The following is a 19,905-nucleotide window of genomic DNA, read 5'->3' as shown; positions in this document are numbered from 1 at the left end:
TATCGTTCACACCCAGGTAAATTAAGCAAATCAATGATATAGCTCTTCTCTAAACTCTAAGGCACATCCTTCGATCAAAATCTCGGAAAGAATGACTTTCGTTTTGAAACTGTGCCAGTAATTCGTGACATTCATTAGCATGACTTCAAATCCGATTTTCCTGTTCCAAAAAATTAGGGTAAGCTTAAAATTTGCACAAGAATGACGTAGTAGAAACGGGTAGGCCCAATTCTTCGGTTTAATAACTGTTCGACTTTAAGTGAAAACATCGTTATCTCCTTGCTACTTTTTCCTTCAACGCACGATGCTTCGAAAAAGTTTGCTGAAAAGAAAGTTCCTGAGCTGGATCAAGATTCAAGTCTGCGAGGCTGCCTAAAACAACGTAGTGGAATGTGTTCGCACGAAAACTAATAAAGACCATTCCTGTCCCATACCTCCTTGTTCACCTTTAGCATGACTTGTGTTTATGAATAAAGCCCATTTCGCAAGATGCAAAAAATCCGGCCTCTAAGTAAAGACTGCATGTCTTTAGAGCCCTCAAATGGCCTCAACTTACAGAGGCAGGTAATCAAGGCTTATTTTTTGCTTGGAACATGGGAACACTTTTTACTTGTTTATACCTAACATACGACGGACAATTCCTTCATAGTAGAAAGAGCGAGAGAGGCATCCAAACCAAACTTACCCCAAATGGTCTTTCCTTCTTCAAGCCCAATGTTTTCCTTCTGTTCCACGTGTAAAGCAAAGAGAGCTAGCTTCTCTAGTTAAGACACATCCACACACACACACACTCTACTCAGGTGGACAATGGGCTCGTCCAGATATGTGCCACTAGTCGTTAATGGACCATGTCATTGTCCCAAGCTTGCTGGTATTTTCCATCCTTTTTCCTGCCTTCAAGCTACTGATTAGTCACGGCAAAGAGAGTATTCATTTCTTTCTATCCTGCACTCTCATCTCGATTCGCCTTTGGTCAATTGTACATGTACGAGAACTATTTTCATTTATGTGCTTATCGACGAGATGTGAATCTTCAGTCTGTCTGGATAAAGAACCATCCAGTTTATTTCGTTTTCCCTGTTATAACCACTGTAGAACGTGCGAGGGATTTGAATCTTTGGCCAAGGATGGATTTTGAATGAATTTGCAACTTTGCATCAGAGCTCTATTTGAAGCATCTTTCATCGTTTTGCGAAGCCAGATAGGGCTCGAAAAAAGCAGCTTTCTAAGAACAGTATATAAAGAAAGCAAATCAATTGCATATCAAAGACAGAAAATATACAACAAGAAGAACAATACTTAAGGCTTTCCGAAGATCCTCTTGTCGGTTCAGATCTTGTGATAGCATTCATAAAACACATGTGTATGGCTTATCTGGATCTTGAACAAATCTGAGGCAATGATGAAGGTATATATCTGTTGATTGTTACTGCAATATTCATCTTCGAACTCCTCCAAGTGGACAAGCCCTCCAAAAACTTTTTTTTGAAGTCGGCTTCAAAATAACCCTTTCACTTTTAATTCTGATCAAGCACTTAGCCATTCAAAATGATAAACTAAATAGTGTTTAACTGCACTTCCGGGCAGGGTGACTAGCTGTAAAAGGGCTTGGAGATTTACGAGAGCAGATGTGACCTTCATCCACTTTTGGGTAGAGTACACATTATTGCACACACACAAAGACCAGACTCAATCCTGTTCAGAAAATAGAGCTACATTTGAACACACAAAGGACATCCTTGAAAGGATATCGAGTAGATGTAAGATTTCCACGTGGACAAGACGGACGCAAACATGCTGGTACAACAGGGTTGTGAAGGTTACATACTACAAGATCCTATGAGTAAATAGACACGTTATTCGTTCCACCCGCATCACATAACAGGAGAAAACGTTTCCCCTGGGCTCTGACCTGGAATCGAATGTCTCATTTACAAATCGAATTGATTTAAAATCTTCGAGCAAACTTTAAATTCGAGAGGATTTGCAATCTGGATTACGTATGACGTAAGAGTTTTTAAAGAAGTAACTTGAGCCAACATAAGGTGAGGAATGTGACCTTTATGGTGAACAGTCAGTCGAGAGGTTTGCCGTAATGCACGAGTTTCCAGCCCGAAGGGACCCATAAATCTGTTATGGGCCCATGAACAAATTGTTGCGCGGGATCTAGGCATTCTTTGGGAGCGTCAATCAAGCCAAGAGACTTGTGTTTGAAGAGTGAAGCACAAAGGCCAGACCTTGAGTTCCCTGTTGGGATCAGATAGGATAAGAGTGACGCACACTTGCATTCCTTTTCATCGGTTTTTGGCGTTGCGTAAACAAAGTGAACTGTTCATTAGTTCCGTACCCAAGAGCAAAGAAGACTTCAGATCTGGATTTTCATTTTCTTGCAAAGATCTTAGAAATTGCAAAACTCTGACGATTTATAACATAGGGTGTGGTGGAAGCCATGGACCACCTACAGTTTTTGGGTGATCTAACTGGTTTCGGTGTGAAATGATGTAAAAAATCAAAATGTTTTTGTTAACACACTAACTAAAGGTCGTCGTTAGTACTTATTAGTAGACTTAGACAAAATCAGTTCGTGTTCCCGTCGAGCAGAAATTGCAGAAGTTTGACGGTTAGGATGTGCGAAAGAGCTGAACCAAGGCATTGGAAAGAAAAGAAAGAAAGTTCAGCCCGCTCGAATTTCTGCTCGACATACGATCAACAGGTTTTTTGGGGGGGAGTCTACTTATTAGCATAATTTGCTTTGAAATTGACAACTTTTTGAATCAGCTCTCTTATAGTAGATTGGTCAAAAACTATATGTTAGGGCATTGCTCAGCAGATGATGGCTCCTGCTCATCATTCCTTGGAGTCCCAAAACAGTTTCAAATGAAGTCGAATTTGTGTCCCATTGGCAAGCACTAGATTTTTTCACCGCTTTAAATTCAGTTGGCATTCATGAACCAGACGATCCAAAGATTTCATTTGGTCACAAATTTGGCTACAAATACTCTTGAAAAGCACCTTGAATTGGTATGGTCTCAGGTTCATCAGTGTATGGAATCAAATCAGATGTACTCCATGTCAAGAGGGATTTAACGACAGAAATGCAAAACATTCAACAATTACGTTAATGGTTATGCTTACAAATCCAATTTATGTCAAAGAGCTTCGGAAACTTTTGAAACATCCCATAGATGGTTTACACCTCCAATGGCCGAGTTAGCATACGTTAGTTGCGTGTGTGTTTGTGGATGTTCCTCAATCGCTATTTGTTCGCTCTAGGAAAAACATTGGTCCATTGGGTGATTGGCACGTGTACGCATTCGCTTACTTCGGCTATCAACTCCAGAGCATCTCCATCCTCTCGTCGATTTTTATGACCGTGGTGCTGGCCTTGGAGCGGTATTTGGCCATCACCAAGCCCATCGAGTACCACAACGCCATCCAAGGCACCAATCCTTGGAAGCGAGTCTGGATGTACATCATTCCCGTCGTCGTCTTTTCCACGGTGTTCAACCTGCCCAAATTTGCCGAGATCAAAGTGGTGGAGAATATCATCATTACGAAGCGGTGAGAATCATCAATCAAACAGGATTGCGCCTTTTTCACCAAGTCCGAAGGGATGTGGAGGGATTACAAAGACAATAGGCCTGGGATGATGGGAGGGAGGAAAGGAGAAAAATGAGTCAAAAAAAGGCAGGCTCTTCTCTGCTGTGTCGTCCATTGAATCATAAGCCAGGACAATTTACTTGAGAAGCGTATCGTATGAACACCTTAGGCCTGATTTATGAATTGTACTTGTACATTGAACAGGGTGCTTTTAACCCGACGACGTTCAACCAGTCCGCCAACTGCATGAAAGCTTGATGGGAAATGGTCCACGTTTCGGCCATTACCAATTGAGCTGAGCTGTTCGCTGGTTTGGCCATGCCTTCACATTTTCCGATACTCTCATGCATGCACTTGAAGAGGGAACCAACCCGGTGGGCTCACTAAACGGGTTTTTGAGTGTGCCCCGCATTTTAAACTAACACAACACTGAAGAAACCATTGAAAGCGAGATTGGCTTGGGTTGGTGGTCGAACCGAATAAAGACCCTTCTTGCATAATTTGAGTCCCAAAACAACCCGACCGATGTGCTTGAGTAACCAGGCTCTACTTCGGGAATGTATGCTTAAAAGCCAAACACTTGACCAGACTTTCTTGCCTCTGTTCCAAATACTTGAACCCGTTGGATCGTATGAATATGAGGGAAAAGTTGATGATGGTTTATTAACATGGCAGTTTGGAACTTGAGCTAAGAAAAAATGACTTGTCTTTGTATGACCTTCAAGTACCACCTATTGACTGGCTTGAGCATTCTTGTTTTATCAGGTATGAAATTTATCAGCTTGATTGAAAATGAATATAGGACAGCCTTCCCTAAGTCTGAAAATGTTAAGCCTTCATTCTTTCACCTCATTAATAATCAAACAGATCTGAAATTTTGCCGATAGCTGCCCTCACTTCTTTGCCATGTTCCCGTGGAAGTACATTTAAAGAACGTAGAACTGCCACAATGTATTATATGGTGCTCCGATTCAAGGTAAAAGTTTTTTAATGGAAGTAATCAGTTACCAAAGTACGTCTAACCGAACTAAGTCAAAGTTATTCCTTCAAATCCTTAAGCATTAATTTTTCGTGTCAAGTGTGAAAAGAGCTCAAGAAATGAATTATGAAATTTACTACTTATTGCACGTGCTAGACAACACTAAATTTTCAAAGCAGTTACCAAAGGAATCTGATATCTTCTCCAAAGCATTCATGAGCATTGTCTCAATCCATATTTTTGGGTCATTCAAACAAGCGACGATAAAGGCTTTACGTGCGTTTTAAGCCCACCTTCAAGTCCTCAAAAATTTCAGTTGGTTGAAACTTCAATGTTCTTCTCTTTTTCTTTATCTGCTTCCCTATATCATTCAAAGGGAATATGTTCCCGTTGATCTTTTTGCAGATTTAAATTCAGACTTGGACAAGTTCATCACCAAATACTAACACGACATTATTTTTAGGGGGTTGCCAGATGCAAATGGATTTGGTGGATCAGACAGATATCATATCAATTTAACGATAAGCAACAACTTTCAAAATTAGGAATGGCATTTCCAGGGGCAGTTAAAAAGTCCACAAGAAAATGAATTGTGACGTTGTGTTCCGAAAAAGTGTCCGAATACCTCAAAACAATGGGATTATTATCATCGCATTTCTGGCATTTTTTGTGTGTCAATTTGTGTACATCTGTGGTTACAAATCAGTTTTGGTGTTTCTTTCAAAACTTCCCTCAGGGGATCTCAAAACTTATTTGTACACTGTGAATGTAAAGTTCTTGCCACATCGGGCGAGTCTAAACAAAAACCCATATTTTGATATAGGAAATGATGAAACATATTGGCTTTGATCTACTTACCTGTTTTCTGTGAGCTTTTTGTTATACATCTGTTTTTGGAAATTGCACCCCTTATCATCACTAAAAGAAAAAAAAACTTGTTGAATGTACAGTAGATGAAAAACCAATGTCAATGGGTGCTAGAAGTACTGGGATGAGTACTCGAGTCTTTTATAAAGAACTCAAGTCCGGACTCGTCAAAAAAACATTTTTTTTTTCAAACTTCGTCAGGAAACGGATTTTATTCCGTCATGAATTGACTCTGTAACAAGGCAGATCTTCAATAATGATTGCATTAGTCTTGTTCAACTTAGCAAAAACAAGATGAGTCTTTTTGTTTGCTTTGAGTGCATTAAAAGATTCGAGTCCGTGCTCGGCAAGTCCGACAAAAAGTTAAAAAAGCAAAAGACTCGCTCGAGCCCAACTTTTCCTGGACTCGCTTTACCACTAGCTGCAAGGGTAAATCCATGGATATCCATGATAAATCATATTAGCCCAGATCAAATTAGAGATAATCACATTGGAGGGAGTGCTTTGATGGCTCATTCATTTTACAGAGGGAATTATTTGATCAAAATAAAAAAGTGTATTTATTTGAAAAAAATGTAAGGTCTGAACATGTTACAATGGCATGGATTTTTCTCGTGGAATTTGGAAAAAGCATCTAAGGTAATCAAATCAAAAGGTATCGCCATAGTCATCCCATATTCTCTTAATACTAACAAGGGGCAGGAACTTTATATTCACAACGTACGCTACCGCTAAGAAGCTATAAATTTCGTGCTCTTGACATGCTAAAAAGCTTTAAGGTGTAAATCCGTCTCAGTTAGACACGACGAGTGACAACAATCCCATACAGAACCAATATGAGACGCTCATAAATGACAAGTTTCACAAAAGGAGGGTTGTCAGAAAGGAGCCAAGATCAGATACGTCCTTCAGAAGTCCCACGCCTGATTGCCAGATCCTTCAAAGTTCAAGATGAATGGGAAGGCCAGAACTTGGAGCTCCGAACTCCAAGTCTTTCCCATCGACTTGCTTGAAAATTCAGTCTTCTTGGAAAATTGAGCGAATGAGAGCCGATGTTCCACATCTTGGTTTAATCTGGTTCCAAAGCAAATTTGAGATGGTTTGTTCAAAATCTTGTTATTCCATGATTAAGAATGGAGAATCGACGTATGCAGGCTTCATTCTACTTCCTCTTTCTCCTGAGTAAATTGCAGAAATTGCTATTTGTGTGTCTTGAGGGAGAACCCGTAAGTGATGACCTCTCAAACGGAAACCGTTTGGACATGCAACCCACCCATGTGATCCACGTGCTCAAGGTTATCTCTCCAGAAAGCGACTCTGGGCCTCGCATCGAGATTGATGGTAGACCCAGTAGGATTACTCATCCACGCTATGAAGAGACATGATGGAACCAGGAAGTGCCATAGGATACATACAGTACAAACCGTGGAGCGGAAGAAGTTGCTTCTGGGGTCCATCCGTAGAATCCCTAATGAAGAATGAAAAGGTTTACTTGGCTCGCACGCTCCAGATATGGCTTGGATACACAGTCTTGAACAAAGGTCAAATTTGGAAATTCAGCTCATGTCAGGCATCCCTCCTGTACAGTTCCATGACAACCTTCAGAGCGTAAAATGATAACGTTCATGTGCGTTAAAGATAAGGGTGGGATTTTGTTTGATGTCAAGAGCCTGTTTGACATTTCCTTTGGGTGTCGTACGGTTACTAAACTTGATTATACCTATTCTGGGCTTATTGCAGATGAAATTCTGTCAAAGACTGAGACGGAGGATCTCAATGAATGCCGTACAAAAAATTTCTAGTCTACCTGGTGGTCTTTTATTAACATTCCCTAAATTCACAAACCACGGGAATAGGGATGGGAGCACCAGGGCCGAGGATTAACATTTTGGCATTGAGTGATTCTATATTATGTTATTTTTTCAAATGAAAATGGCCATTGTCTAATTGTAATTTTCAACTTGATCGAACGATTGGATCAAAAGTGATACCCTCTCGGAACACAAAATGAATAAGTTGGTCCTCTTGTGGTAATTCATTAGATTGCGAAAGGAGAGCTAAATCAATCCACCAATGCCCTTCTATTTATTGCGCTTTAAGGAGGCTCAATTTTTGATTTAGTCATTTGATTGAGCTGAATTTGAAATACGTGATTGCAATTAGCAGGCGTTAGTTTTACTTGCAGAAAAGTGAAATGCAGTGATACAAATCGGAGTTTTTCATTTTCAAACATAGCTTATTCCTTCAGATTAATGTGGTTGATGCTAATTTTTAAACCCATATTTCATGGCCCTGTAAATGGAGGTGGACTAAAATCGAATCAGCAAGAAAATTTGATGTTGAAAACTTTCTTTTTGTACCAAAAGGTATTCCATGAACATTGCCCTTAGAGTAAGGCCTTTATTGTAAAGTGAATGGACTTCCATGAGAACAAACGCTTTTATTGAGCATTGATAGAAACTTTTTATTCAAATACAATTTCCGACAAAGAATGGCATTCAGAATATTACATGTCATTCAAAAATGTGTCTTTGATTCAAGGCCACCCTGTTTATTTCCATTGACGTAATTTAAAGCAAAGTTCGCCTCAATGTCGAGCATTTTTAATGTTAGCAAATCCGTTCCGGGAGGACAATGGTACCCTGTTCTATATTCCGATGCAAATAGGAAGACCTCAAGTATTTTTATGTTGTACGACAAATACATACTTGTATCAAGTACAAAAGCATCCTACAATGATTGCATGCATGGTTTGCAACTACGTACATTTATCCGCAAACGTACACTAGCTAAGATCGGTTAAAATCCCTAGAGTATCCCTCGGTTGATAAAGATGAGCTCCAAAGTGGTAAATCTAGGACAACCCATGTTCTTCCAACATCGTTAGAGGGGTATTTACACGTTTATACAACGAAATTTATTTCCGTATGTGTAGTAACTAGCAACAAGTGAGGATAAAGAATAGGCTCTTCCGACCTAAATTGGTCGACCTACATCCCTCGTTTGCTTAAGAAAGGCGGAGAATCGGGAAATTCTGTTTGATTTGCCTAATGTACTCAAGACACCCTTAATAAATGCATAGTGCAAATGTATGTAGTTGGCTCTTCTTTCGAGTGAGTCTAATTTCCTTCCGGGGCCCTGAAAAGAACACCCTTAAGCAACTATCCAATGCCATGACCAAACATTTCTTCAAGGAGTCTTTTGGTAGCGGCTAATTGGTACATAGACCTCCCCAGTACTTTTCCATACTCAATACCAAACAGTTTGTTCACGCACACTCCTATCTATTAATGTGATTTCAAACGTGGTGAAGCAATCGATTTGGAGGTTGAAAGAGCTCTCATAAAAAGCTCCTTTGAAGGCACGTGCTATGTGGTACGTTTTGAAGGTGGTTTATGGAGAAGAAAGTAAAGAGAAGCAAGGACCATTGGAAACCGTAGTGGGAGCCAAGCCACCAAATGCTAATTGAAAGTAAAGCTAAACAATTTCCCATTGCGGTTTCACAAGTCTCGCCCTAACCACGTGCACCAAAGCCACCACCATTTCTGGGCTTTAGATCTTTCAATCTCCCAATTCTCTCAACAACAGTAAAATGAAAACACCACTTCGACTGGATTCAAGGATCGTTTAATTATCAGACCATTTTAGAGCCAAATAGAACTCATATCGGACTATTTGAATTCAGAGAACAGAACAATTGGTAATGTGTTCATTTCAAGCGGTAAAGCGCTCTTGGCTTCAAATTGATGAAAGTCGAAAGCCGATAAGTCTCTTCCAACTAATGTACTTTGTGTAATGCACCCATACTCGGGTTTCATGGTTTCCAAAGTGCTCACAAGCACCTTTGAAATTAAATGGAACCGAGAACTGTTCTCAATTTATGTACGTACCCTTTTTCAACGAAATACAAAAGGAATTCCAAAACCTCATCTAGTGGAATTCTCAGTCAGCGTATACAATGGTATTTTTTTTTAAATTGTGAGAGATGAATGGTGCACGGTATGAAACATGAAAGTGTTTCTGAAGTCTTTTTATTTATTAAATCAATTTAAGTTTGGAAAGGCTTATTTGGATGGTATTTTGGGAATCCTCCGTCACTAGTCTTTGAACCTCAAGCTTTTGTCAGAGCATGCTTGAAAATCATAGAGCGCTCTATCTCACTGAAGGTCGTTCTAAAAGAGAGCGCCCATGGAGCTGGTTTCAAATGAAAGGACGTTTCCCACGTTAAACAAAAAAAGGTCTTGCATTTTAAAGCTCTCCTCCTGATGCTTATAACCCATAAAAAACCCATAAACTCACGGACACTCCCACTAAGGAAGAGGTTGGACAAGAATGATTGCATAAAGTAAAAGCAAGGGTCTTAATATTCAAAAGTCTTTTGGGAACAGCCCAATAATGTCTATTGTTAGGTTTGTTACCTTCCCAATATTATCCTGACTGGTTTTACGCCTCGGCCCACCAAAGAGGATAATTGATATGCTTCTTGAAACACATTCTGGAGCTCCTTTTGTTTTGACGTGAATAGCAGACAGTACCTTACGTAAATAGTATAACTTAGGTATCGATCGAAGTGAGAACTGAAATTGAACCCTCTCAAAATGTGGAAATTGGACTTTGATCACCGAAACTTGAGAGGATTTTTTTTCAAATCCTCTCTCAAGATGTGAGATATCCTGTTAGTGCTCCGCCATTCATTCAACGCCTTGTCAAACCTTGGCCTGCTCTTCATCAATTCATAGAAGCAGTGTCTCATTCATATTTCTCTTTGTTGGCTAGAGAGCTTGAATTTCAGATATTGTATATCTGTGTGTCTATCTGTCATGGATAAGTCGTCTACCAAATGCGTCCTTTATTCTTGGTGGCATAACATGCCTTCATAAAAGGGACGTGTAAGCTAATTTTCCGGAGCTTGGCAACCACCTTACATAGCTGTAGTTCAGTGGGTAACCATGGTTTAGTTGTGAACGTAAATTAATGAAGATGGACGGATAGAGCAAGGCCGTCAAGACTGGGGATAAAGAGAAGTGGCAAAGCTATCCTTTTTAACCGGAAAGTTCTGTAGAAAAGATAGGCAACAACATCTAGTCCAAACAGGCTCTTACCAGTCACGCTGAGCTATGAAGGAAATGAATGGGTTTTCACGAGTTGAGAATGACTCATTTTCTGTCCACTTTTGGGCACGAGACTCACAACTCACAATGAGGAAGTGTCAGGAAAAACAACAGACTTGTTCTGCCAAAAACTCGGCTCCCATTGTTTGAAAATTGGAGGTTCTAACAAAGGTATTACCTTCATACAGAGCTCACTGCGAACGTGCCATTCATCGCAGAAAGGGCCTTGGCAGATTCTTTGGTACATTTGATAGTTCTTTTGGGAGTTTCATGTCAAGTCTGTGGAACTACAACTCTTGGGAAATGTGGCTATAGTTTGTAACTTGAGCCTCTAACAGCATGATGATACCAAGAACCGAGGAAACGAGCTGACTTGTCTGGAGTTATGATGTGAGTTGTAAATGAAGGGCGATGGTCAGATTGTAAAAATGTTTTCGGAGTTTGCGAGCGATTGTGATATGTAACTTGGAGTGGGGCAGGGCACTCAGTTGTAAATAGAGGGCTGTCTAGTTGTAAAAAGGCAGTGAGAAAGCAGTCACTTTTTTGGGTAAGTGAAGACATGATTAAAAGTTGAAGATTAAATTTGACAGGGATTTGATTCGAATACCAAATGATTTCCTAAGGTTCCTAAAAATATGTCGTTTCATACTGATTTTGGGACCTGATATTTGATAACTCTGACTTCCAAGTTGCACCTATTAATTCAATTTTCTGGCCTCGAACACCTACCAAGATAAAAAGTTTTACTCTGGGATGAATACCAAAATATTTGAACTCATTACGTTTACAAGGTATTCTTTCGCCTTTATCACTCACTACTTAAATGGAAGATCTGTACACATTTTACTTGGCCGAGGAAACGGCAAAAGAGGAGTAGGTCTCGTTTTTTCAAATTAACAATGTTGCCAAACATGCTGGGAAATGCTAACACATTCCATTTGGCATAGAAAAACTGGCATTCAGTCTTTGTCAGGGGTTTAGATGACTCTCGAAATTTGATTCTCCTAATGCACGCACCTCTAGAGATATGGACCTCTGGGGGCATCGCAAATTTCGATCGCAGTTCCTGAATTATTCACATTAGCACCTAATATAAACAAAAGATCTTGCCAAAAAAACTAAACTGGGTCAAATTTGGGCCCAAAACGTGGCCAAAGGATTTAAGGAGAGCTGGTCAAAGTTATATGGCAAAGAGTACATACAATTTACAAGTTATATTAGGTTTTGACAATATAACTTTGAATCGAACGTCGTTGGAAGCAAATGTTATTAAAATGAGTCAAACTTCATTGCACCGATCTAAGTTTACTATTTCCAATATTTTTGAAAAGGGACTCAGAGCTACTTCAACCAAGAGTGGGCCTATATTGTCGGGAATAGTGCCTGCTCTCCATAGTTTTAGAACTTCGTGCCTAATGTGGTGCTAGCCATTCTTTGAATATGGCAACGAACAAATAACACGTCGGGTATCGCAGAATAGTGGAGTGACTAACGTCGGCATGGATCGGATTTTCTTGAGTTTGAAGACTCTTTTCATTCTGGATTTTTCAGAGTCGACCCGGAGACATTCGAGACGGAATTTTACAACGACACCCAAGTCACTGTTCTGCCGACGGATCTCCGCATGAACGATGCCTACATCTTCTGGTACAACAATTTGGCCAAGCTTATCATCACGGGTTTGATTCCATTTCTATCTTTGTGTATCTTCAACACGCGGATTTATGACGCACTTCGTCGACGTCGCAAGGTTATGGGCCCGAATGCAACTGCAGCCCACCAACAACAGCTGAACGAGGACAATCGACAGGCCCTGGTCCTCTTCTCCATCGTCATCATCTTCCTCATTTCCAACGTTCCAAGGATCGCACTGAATCTTCACGAGGTAAGAATGCGCCTTGCATGCAGGTCTGTGGAGACTTTTTTTGTGTGAACAGTCACACTTGCTATTGTGACTGATCGGGTATTTAGAGGGGGACAAGCAATGCCAGAAAGGAGAAACGATCTCTTCAAATCCGAGTTCTTGTCATCTTAACCCAGGAGTTCCTAGACTGACAATTTCGTCCTTTAATCGTAATCATACGAATTAAATGGAGAGGCAGCTTCACGACATTTGTATTGCAGCTATAAAAGAAGGAAAGTATCAAATTTCGTCACCCTCTCCCCTTGTGTCCTGAAGCTCGTGAAGGCCCAACAAATCTCAAGCACTGCAAAATTGGACCCGCCACCAAGTCACTCCAAAGGTTGAATTGCATTTTTCAGGAAAGTAGGAACCGTGCTTGGCCTCCATTATTTAAAACTCTACTCTAGCCTCTCAGGCCTAAAATATCAGCTTTTTCTTAGGAATTTCTCAAGCATAAAGTGTCTGTCTTTCCCCCAAACTGGAACGCAGAGGCAAAAGCTACAGGGTGAAGATAAACACTAAATCCAGAAGTAGGTCGAAATGTATGTTTCAAACTATGTGCGTGTATGACAGATGGACATTTCTTCTTGGCTTTCTTATCATCAACATCATCATCACAATGACTAAGCAAACCGCATGCACATTCAAGAACCATGGGCATTACACTGATGTTGACCGGCAGTTTTCTAGACCATTGTGGGAGGGTGACATTACACATTCGGACACGATCCTTGACCCAGAAGATTGATCGGAATAAGCGACCCGTGTGTTCACTTCTGTTCTCTTTTTCAAGCCGGTAAAGTTATTTTCGACGCCCTGTGAGAGTGGAGGCACTGATTTGAGCCAACTCCACGTACCACTCTCCCAAAGATGCAGCAATTTTGCAGTGGTGGCCAAGCTCATTTACCGGTAGAGTTTATTGAGCTGAATCTTTTACTTGATCGTGGTCATGCCCAGACGGATACTGGCAAAGGGAAAAGGCCAAAGGTTCAGAATGTGTGATAAGCAAATGAGGTGTAAAGCCAGTTTTGTTGACCAGTACGTACACAGACCCTTTGGCTGACTCTGTTGAACTTGCATTGTTGTGGATAGCAAAATCTTTTTAGCAAAAAAAGAGCTCAACGTTTCGGCTCACCCTGTGAGGGCCCACGAGGGATCCAGTGTATGTTCGAGACCATTCTTTCTCCCTTTTTGCTCAATTGAATGCAATGTTCTAGACTTTTGAGCACTCGAGCAGTCTCGGAGTGCATTTAACAGCATTTTGCACTGAAGTGGATCTTGAACCGTTATTGGAAACTTTTTACGTCTCCTTGAGCAAGGGGCACACCTTGGGCCTGTTTTTGCCAGAACAAACTCAAATTCATTGCTGCACTATAAATCATTTTACACGCCTTGCTAGTCATAGTTGTCGCCTCCTTACCGATCACAATCCATCATCACAATGGGGTAGGACGTTCACGTAAAAGAAAACCTGTTATGATATTATTAAGACACTTGCTTGGAATTTGTCATTCAGATGGGTGCCCATCCTATTTTGGATCAGGTCCTCTGTTCCGTGTTGCTTGGGTTTGACAACTGATGAGCTCTGGATGAGGAAGGCCTGTGCCATTGATCCATTTTGTGGCATAAACCAATCAATGTCAACCTTGTAAGCTTAAAACGTGTTCAATTTTTTTATCCACTTGCATTGTACTCCTACAAACCGTGACTGACTCTGTGAGTTACTCTGCAAGTTTAACAAGCCAACGTGGGCAAAAACACTAAGGAGGCATGTTCACGTGAAGCACTTATTTGTTCCAAAAAAATGTATGAAGCCTCATGATGTTCCAAGTGCCTGTAACAAGGTATTTAGATGTTGCTCTCGCTAGAATTATTTGTCTTTATCAAACTTTATGAACCTGATCTCTTGACGTAACCAGATCCTCAAAACAGCTTATTGCAGGAGCCCTAATCTTATCTCAAGATGAGCTATATTCAAGCCCACTAGACTAGAATCAGGCTCGTTGCCTGCCTTATTCTCCTTGATCCACCTAACTCTCCTGGAAAATGTGACCTCTTAGTGCGTACGAAATGTCAGCAGATCAAGACGCCAAGGTTGAAAAGGCCACCCTTCTTCTGAATCGTCTGATGCCAAGACATTCAAGTTCTTCCAGCTGTATGTCACCGTTGAAAAGCACCTTGGGAACTTGAAGGCTTTGTCAGAGAAAGAATTTAGTGGAATTTCTACTTCATTCACAAGAGTTGTTTTAAGAAAAATGAGAAAATCTTGTTTGCCTTCGTTTGAAAGGAAGATCAAATTTTTTGCTCTCAAACAATTTGAATTTGAAGGCTGTCTGTCTTCTATTCACTCTTTTCAGAGAATACACGACAGACGACGGAACCCGTACCAAGATTGAGCAATCTCCTCTCTTTTGGAGGCTGATTTGTGCACGAAACCCGCTTTTCACTTGGATTGGCAATACCAAAAGGGAAATCCGATTACTGTTATAATCCATTGAAGGGGGCTTACAAGTAATTTAGTCCAATCATTTACCATTGAACTTGGCCATTCTTTGGCCTAAGTCCTCATTACCTTTCATTTCCTAGTGTATGTCATAAATGTTCCATAAGTAATGGGTTCCTCTAAAATGAATGCTTTGATAAGGACGTGGATCTGTGTAGGTAACCATACGGACCAGATCAAAAGTGCATACATGTGGTTAGCATAACCTGCCACATCAATTCGTTCTATTTGACATTGAGGCTCTTGTAAACGTTGCAATTAGAGCGCTTAATTCAGTCTAAATTCAATAACTTGTCTAGTGGCATTGAAGTATTCCCATCGAAGCAACATCTCATATTTGAGCTAAATCAAAACCTTTGGTTAAGATATGGTTCTATTTTGATTTGGCCCAATCTAATCGGTAAGCTCTATCAAGGATTTGGGGATAAAAGTGGAAAACAATGGCAAACTTAAAGTCATTAAGTACCAGGGCTTTCCAAACTTGTAGCCGGTTTTTCCAGGCATTTAAATTCCAAGATGCATTCACAACGAAAGTTGATATTTCAGCCGCATCTAGAATGTAGCATGAAATTGAAAGGATACAAAGAAGTTTCCAGAGATGTTTTGAAGGTATGTTTGATTTAAACTATTTATTTAAACTTCCATCGTTGAGAACCTAAAGTACTAAACTTAGGTACGAACGTTACTTAATCTTTAATGTTTCTAAATGTGTTCATTCTCTTTGTCATTAGTAATGACTCATTACCATTGAATATGATTTATATAGGTATTGATTTGATTACGTTCAACTTCTGCGCCAATGCCAAAATTACCCACAAGTCCTGGGATTAACTGAGATCGTTTCAAGCACTCCATGTAAGCGCCTATAATTTTCTTGAGAAAGATCCAAGGATCTCTATACTCTAATCACTACATCAAGACTACTGTACTAAGCCGATTTTTTTTCCTCAAATAATCAAAATCTTCTTTTTCATTTGCGTCAGCCTCTACAGGAAGAGTTCATAAAATCAATGAAGCATTTTATTTCAGGCAGGTATATAAAGTAGCCCCGACAGCTAAGCACATTTTCACTGCAAGTCAATTAGCCAAATGGACCATGCCGTGTACGTGGGTAATCTCACTTGGGTGTGCTCAAATGGACAAAGAGAGATTGGTTGCCACGATGCTCATCTTAGGGTCTTGGTTACACACATTCGAGTGTTTGTTGACAGGCATCCATCGATAGACAGATGGCGGGGAAGAAGAGCAACTGTTAGTAAAGAAAGCCAGACTTCAAAAGTTGTCGAATATTAGTACTCCATCCAAAGACAGGCTTCCTTGAAGATCTGAAAAGGCCAAAAAAAAGATGACTGAAATGAGACCCAAAAATATTTGGATATCAGATCCAAAGGAGGGTAACATATTGAGAGTCCAAGCTTGATTATGCCTGCAGAAAAGGTGGCTAATTTTCTGAACAATACTTTTCGTATGGCTGAAAACAAATGTGCCTTCATCATACTAAGATGGCATTGGTCAAAGCAACCTCATTGTTTGAGTTGTAACTGCAAGACGAAAGTCTAGTTTCTCTCTCGGGACTGTTTCTCTAGGTCCAATCGATCGAGCGGAATATTGACCAAGTTACATTTATATTATCGGTTGACATTTCGAGTAGATGAGCGTAATTCTTATGTTAATTGAAGAATATCAAGAGTCAGAATGTACAAGGTACCGAATATTGCAACTACAGAGTTCTTGTCCCGTTGAACGAAGCAGGTCATTTTGACTATCCCATAGTCACGCCGCTTTCTTCCAAAAAGGAAGTCAAGATTAGCATAGCCACAAAGATACGGGCAAGTACAGTATATGCATGAACCACTGGAATATGGACGTGGATGCTAGGGTCAAGAATTGATATTTTCGAAGCAAGCGAATTTTCCTTCAATTGAGATTGGACTCAGGGCTCTGCAACTACAAATTTCAAATGTCAACTCAATCGAACAACTGGGTCAAAAGTTATGCCCTTTCAAAGTACAGTATATACTAAAAGGGTACAGAATGAATGATTTAGCTCTCTTCTGGTACTCAATTACCACAAGAAGGCTAGCCCATTCATTCTGTGAAGAATTATACTTTGAGAGAGCGTAACTGCGACCAATCTCATGTTAAAAAAAAACGCAATTGTTTACTCGATTTCGACACGTCAATGCTCGTCCTTGTCCATTTTCCAGTGGTTCATGTTCTCGTTGACCTATATACATATTGCAGAGGTCGTCACCATTTTCATCACTGGGCTAGAACTTTCCGGCTACAGTGGACATACATAGATCAAACCAGAAAAGTTCCTGTATGAATACATTGTGATTGCTTTTCAGTGATCAATGTTGAGGGGTACTTACATTTTTTCAGTTGATGTCCATCGTTCATTGTCCATGGTATTCATTGTTCAAACATGATTTAAAGCCAAGGCATGACTTTTCCTCGTCTTGAGGCAGAGCTCTCTCATGATTGAATTCATGCACGTCAGAGAATTAATTTGCTATGCTATCAAAAGTGCAAACTTGGAGAAGTTTTCAGCTCAATCCCCTTTTTTCGTTAGGAACGTTTCGATTTGGAAGTGAAAATTGCAAAAGGCTCCTGTTCCACTTTGGAATAATGATTGTTATGAAGCGATCCTCTCGGATCTAGTTTGCACCGTTTCCAGACCTGTTCTAACCTCTAACCTCCAACTTCCTCTCTGACCACAAGCAAAGGCTGTTTTTTCTATTTGTACTGAACGTGTGTGAACCAACATCAAACACGAGTTGTCAAAGGAACTCACAAGTTTTCGGCTAATTTTCCAAATATCCTCCTCTTCAAATGCTGTGCATCTATCCAGTTACGTAGCTATCTGTGAGCCCTTGCGACAAGACGGATAAGTTATGCGACGACTTGAGGATGAAGTTTTCCCGGATTTATTGAGAGCGAAAGAAAGTACTGTACTGAGTCTTTCGTCCCACATGGGATGGAACACAAGAAGTCGCTTGAGATTGTTCTTGAGGGTTAGATTTTCGGTACTTTTCAAGTAACTTTTACAGTGGCGGAGCTGAGCTGAATACGAACCAGGGCCAAAACTAAAGAGGCTTCCCTGCTACTATATATAGGAGAACAAAGCACTTTATCAAACACAGCATAAATAAGCAATCGAGAGCCGGAAAAGGATGCCTTGTGTTAAACTGCGTCGTTTTGTGGCCTGCCTCGCCGATTACATTGGACGGCTTGGCCTTCTTCTCACCCACTTTCCAAGAGCTTCACCCACTTTCCAAGAGCTAGCTGTTGTATTCTCTTCAAAGGTAGTGGTGGTGCTTCTCACCTCATACCCTTGGGTGTTTCAGCTTCACTGGATTTGACAGCCTGAAAGGAACAAACAGAAATCACATTGGGTATTGCAAATGGCCTCCAAGAACAAAGCCAGCTTGGGTTTAGATACTTAGTACATTGGTAAAAGGTGGGCCAGTTTCAATTCGCCATGGTTTTAGTTAACATGAAGCCAAGATAACTCGAGTCCTTGTTGAGGAATGGAAGGAAGCTCTATTTTTGGCCTGTCTACATGTAGCACGTACGTGAAAATGTAAAGACAATGTCAAATCATCAAAGAGAGCCTCAATCTTTGTATCTAGAAGACGTGTTCAAAAACCTGGATAAACAAGATTTAGACCTGAGTATAGTAATGATTAGAGATGGGAGAACTATGCAAAAAAATCTTCAAAAACATGCAAAAAAAGTTTGCCAAAATCTCTCAATAGTCACCAAAATGGTAAAATATGCATTTTAAGAAGAGAGCTTCTGCATTTTTATATTTCAAATTGATTTTTAGACCGTTTTAACAACCAATATTGAAGATTATTTTTAAATCTGTTGGACAAACATTCAAAAAATTTGAACAATTTCATATCATTGAACGGCTAAATTGTTATCAAAGCAAAGTTATCAAAGTTAAGAGGTACTTTGCACAGGAATTGGCTCTACGAAGTTTCGTAAGTTGCTTGTTTTAATTTCTTTCAATTATAAATAAACTCAATATGATTTGTTATTAGAACTATCAAAGTGAGTCATTACATCTAAGCTTTAAGCTTTCTTGTGGTTAATTGAGTGTACTCTGTAACCTATGAGACTCAAAAGGAGTAGGGAAATCGCTGAATGAAACACCATACCATAAATATACAATTAACTAAAATAAATTAACTACAAATAAAAATATACATTCACTGCTGAAAATATGCAAAATACACGATTGCACTTTTCCTCCAGCACTACTAATCAAACTCAACATGGTATTCTCGCTCGATACGTGCCTTTGTTTTTATGTGCCATCATATTTATGGTACGCTTCTTCAAAGTGCTCTACTGCATTTTTTATTCAAACACCTACGACTCAAAGGAGTAGTCCTTCATAATAGATTAAACCTTGGCCTTGGGCCGTTTGCAATAATGCCTTCACTTGTATTGAAGCGAACTAAGTTTCACAAGTGTGCGTCAATTGTCCTGTTTGAGGGCTTTTCATTCTACTTTCGAGAGTAACTCCCGAACGACCGAGATCAAACAATTGGCAAACTATCAAACCGAAAGCCAAGTGCTGATACATCATGAAAATTAAATCAGTACACGATTAACCCACTGGTGAAGACAATAAGCTTTAAAAATTATCCCTAGAGTGTGGAAATTTCGGGAAATTTAGCCATCCTATCCCCTAAAGAACCTCCAATATCCCTTGGGTGAGGCCTGGTTGGCTCTTCAATTTAGAAGTAGTGATCAAAAGCCAAAGAGAGATCCTTTTCCTCATTACAAGACCTCTAAACAACTATATATTGCTTGGCATTCTGACATGAGTCATTTACTGGCAAGATCAATTAATAAAAAGAAGAAGAAAAAAAAACATTTAGTAGGATACCAAATTAGACAAAGAGAAAAACACTTATGCATTCCC

At 40.0% G+C, this 19,905-nt stretch overlaps 1 protein-coding gene and 1 long non-coding RNA gene across 2 annotated transcripts in view; one reads left to right on the top strand and one right to left on the bottom strand.

Moving 5' to 3' along the window:
* Positions 1-19,905, top strand: part of LOC131891155 (probable G-protein coupled receptor frpr-1) — a gene marked incomplete in the record, with an annotated part of 37,249 nt that overhangs the window by 15,565 nt on the left and 1,779 nt on the right. Inside the window, 2 exon segments of the mRNA XM_059240682.1 lie at positions 3,274-3,561; positions 12,109-12,442. Of these exon segments, the coding sequence (XP_059096665.1) occupies positions 3,274-3,561; positions 12,109-12,442 (622 nt within the window).
* On the bottom strand, positions 2,978-10,060 carry LOC131891175 (uncharacterized). The gene is made up of 5 exons (XR_009374377.1): positions 9,865-10,060; positions 6,720-6,914; positions 5,438-5,497; positions 3,323-3,641; positions 2,978-3,269 (listed from the first exon to the last, which is right to left on the bottom strand). It is a non-coding gene; the product is annotated as an uncharacterized LOC131891175 (long non-coding RNA).

The sequence above is a fragment of the Tigriopus californicus genome, chromosome 2, assembly GCF_007210705.1.
Source record: "Tigriopus californicus strain San Diego chromosome 2, Tcal_SD_v2.1, whole genome shotgun sequence".
Lineage (NCBI taxonomy): Eukaryota > Metazoa > Arthropoda > Copepoda > Harpacticoida > Harpacticidae > Tigriopus > Tigriopus californicus.
The sequence above is the reverse complement of the archived record's forward strand: the minus strand, read 5'-3'. Positions and strand labels throughout refer to the sequence as shown.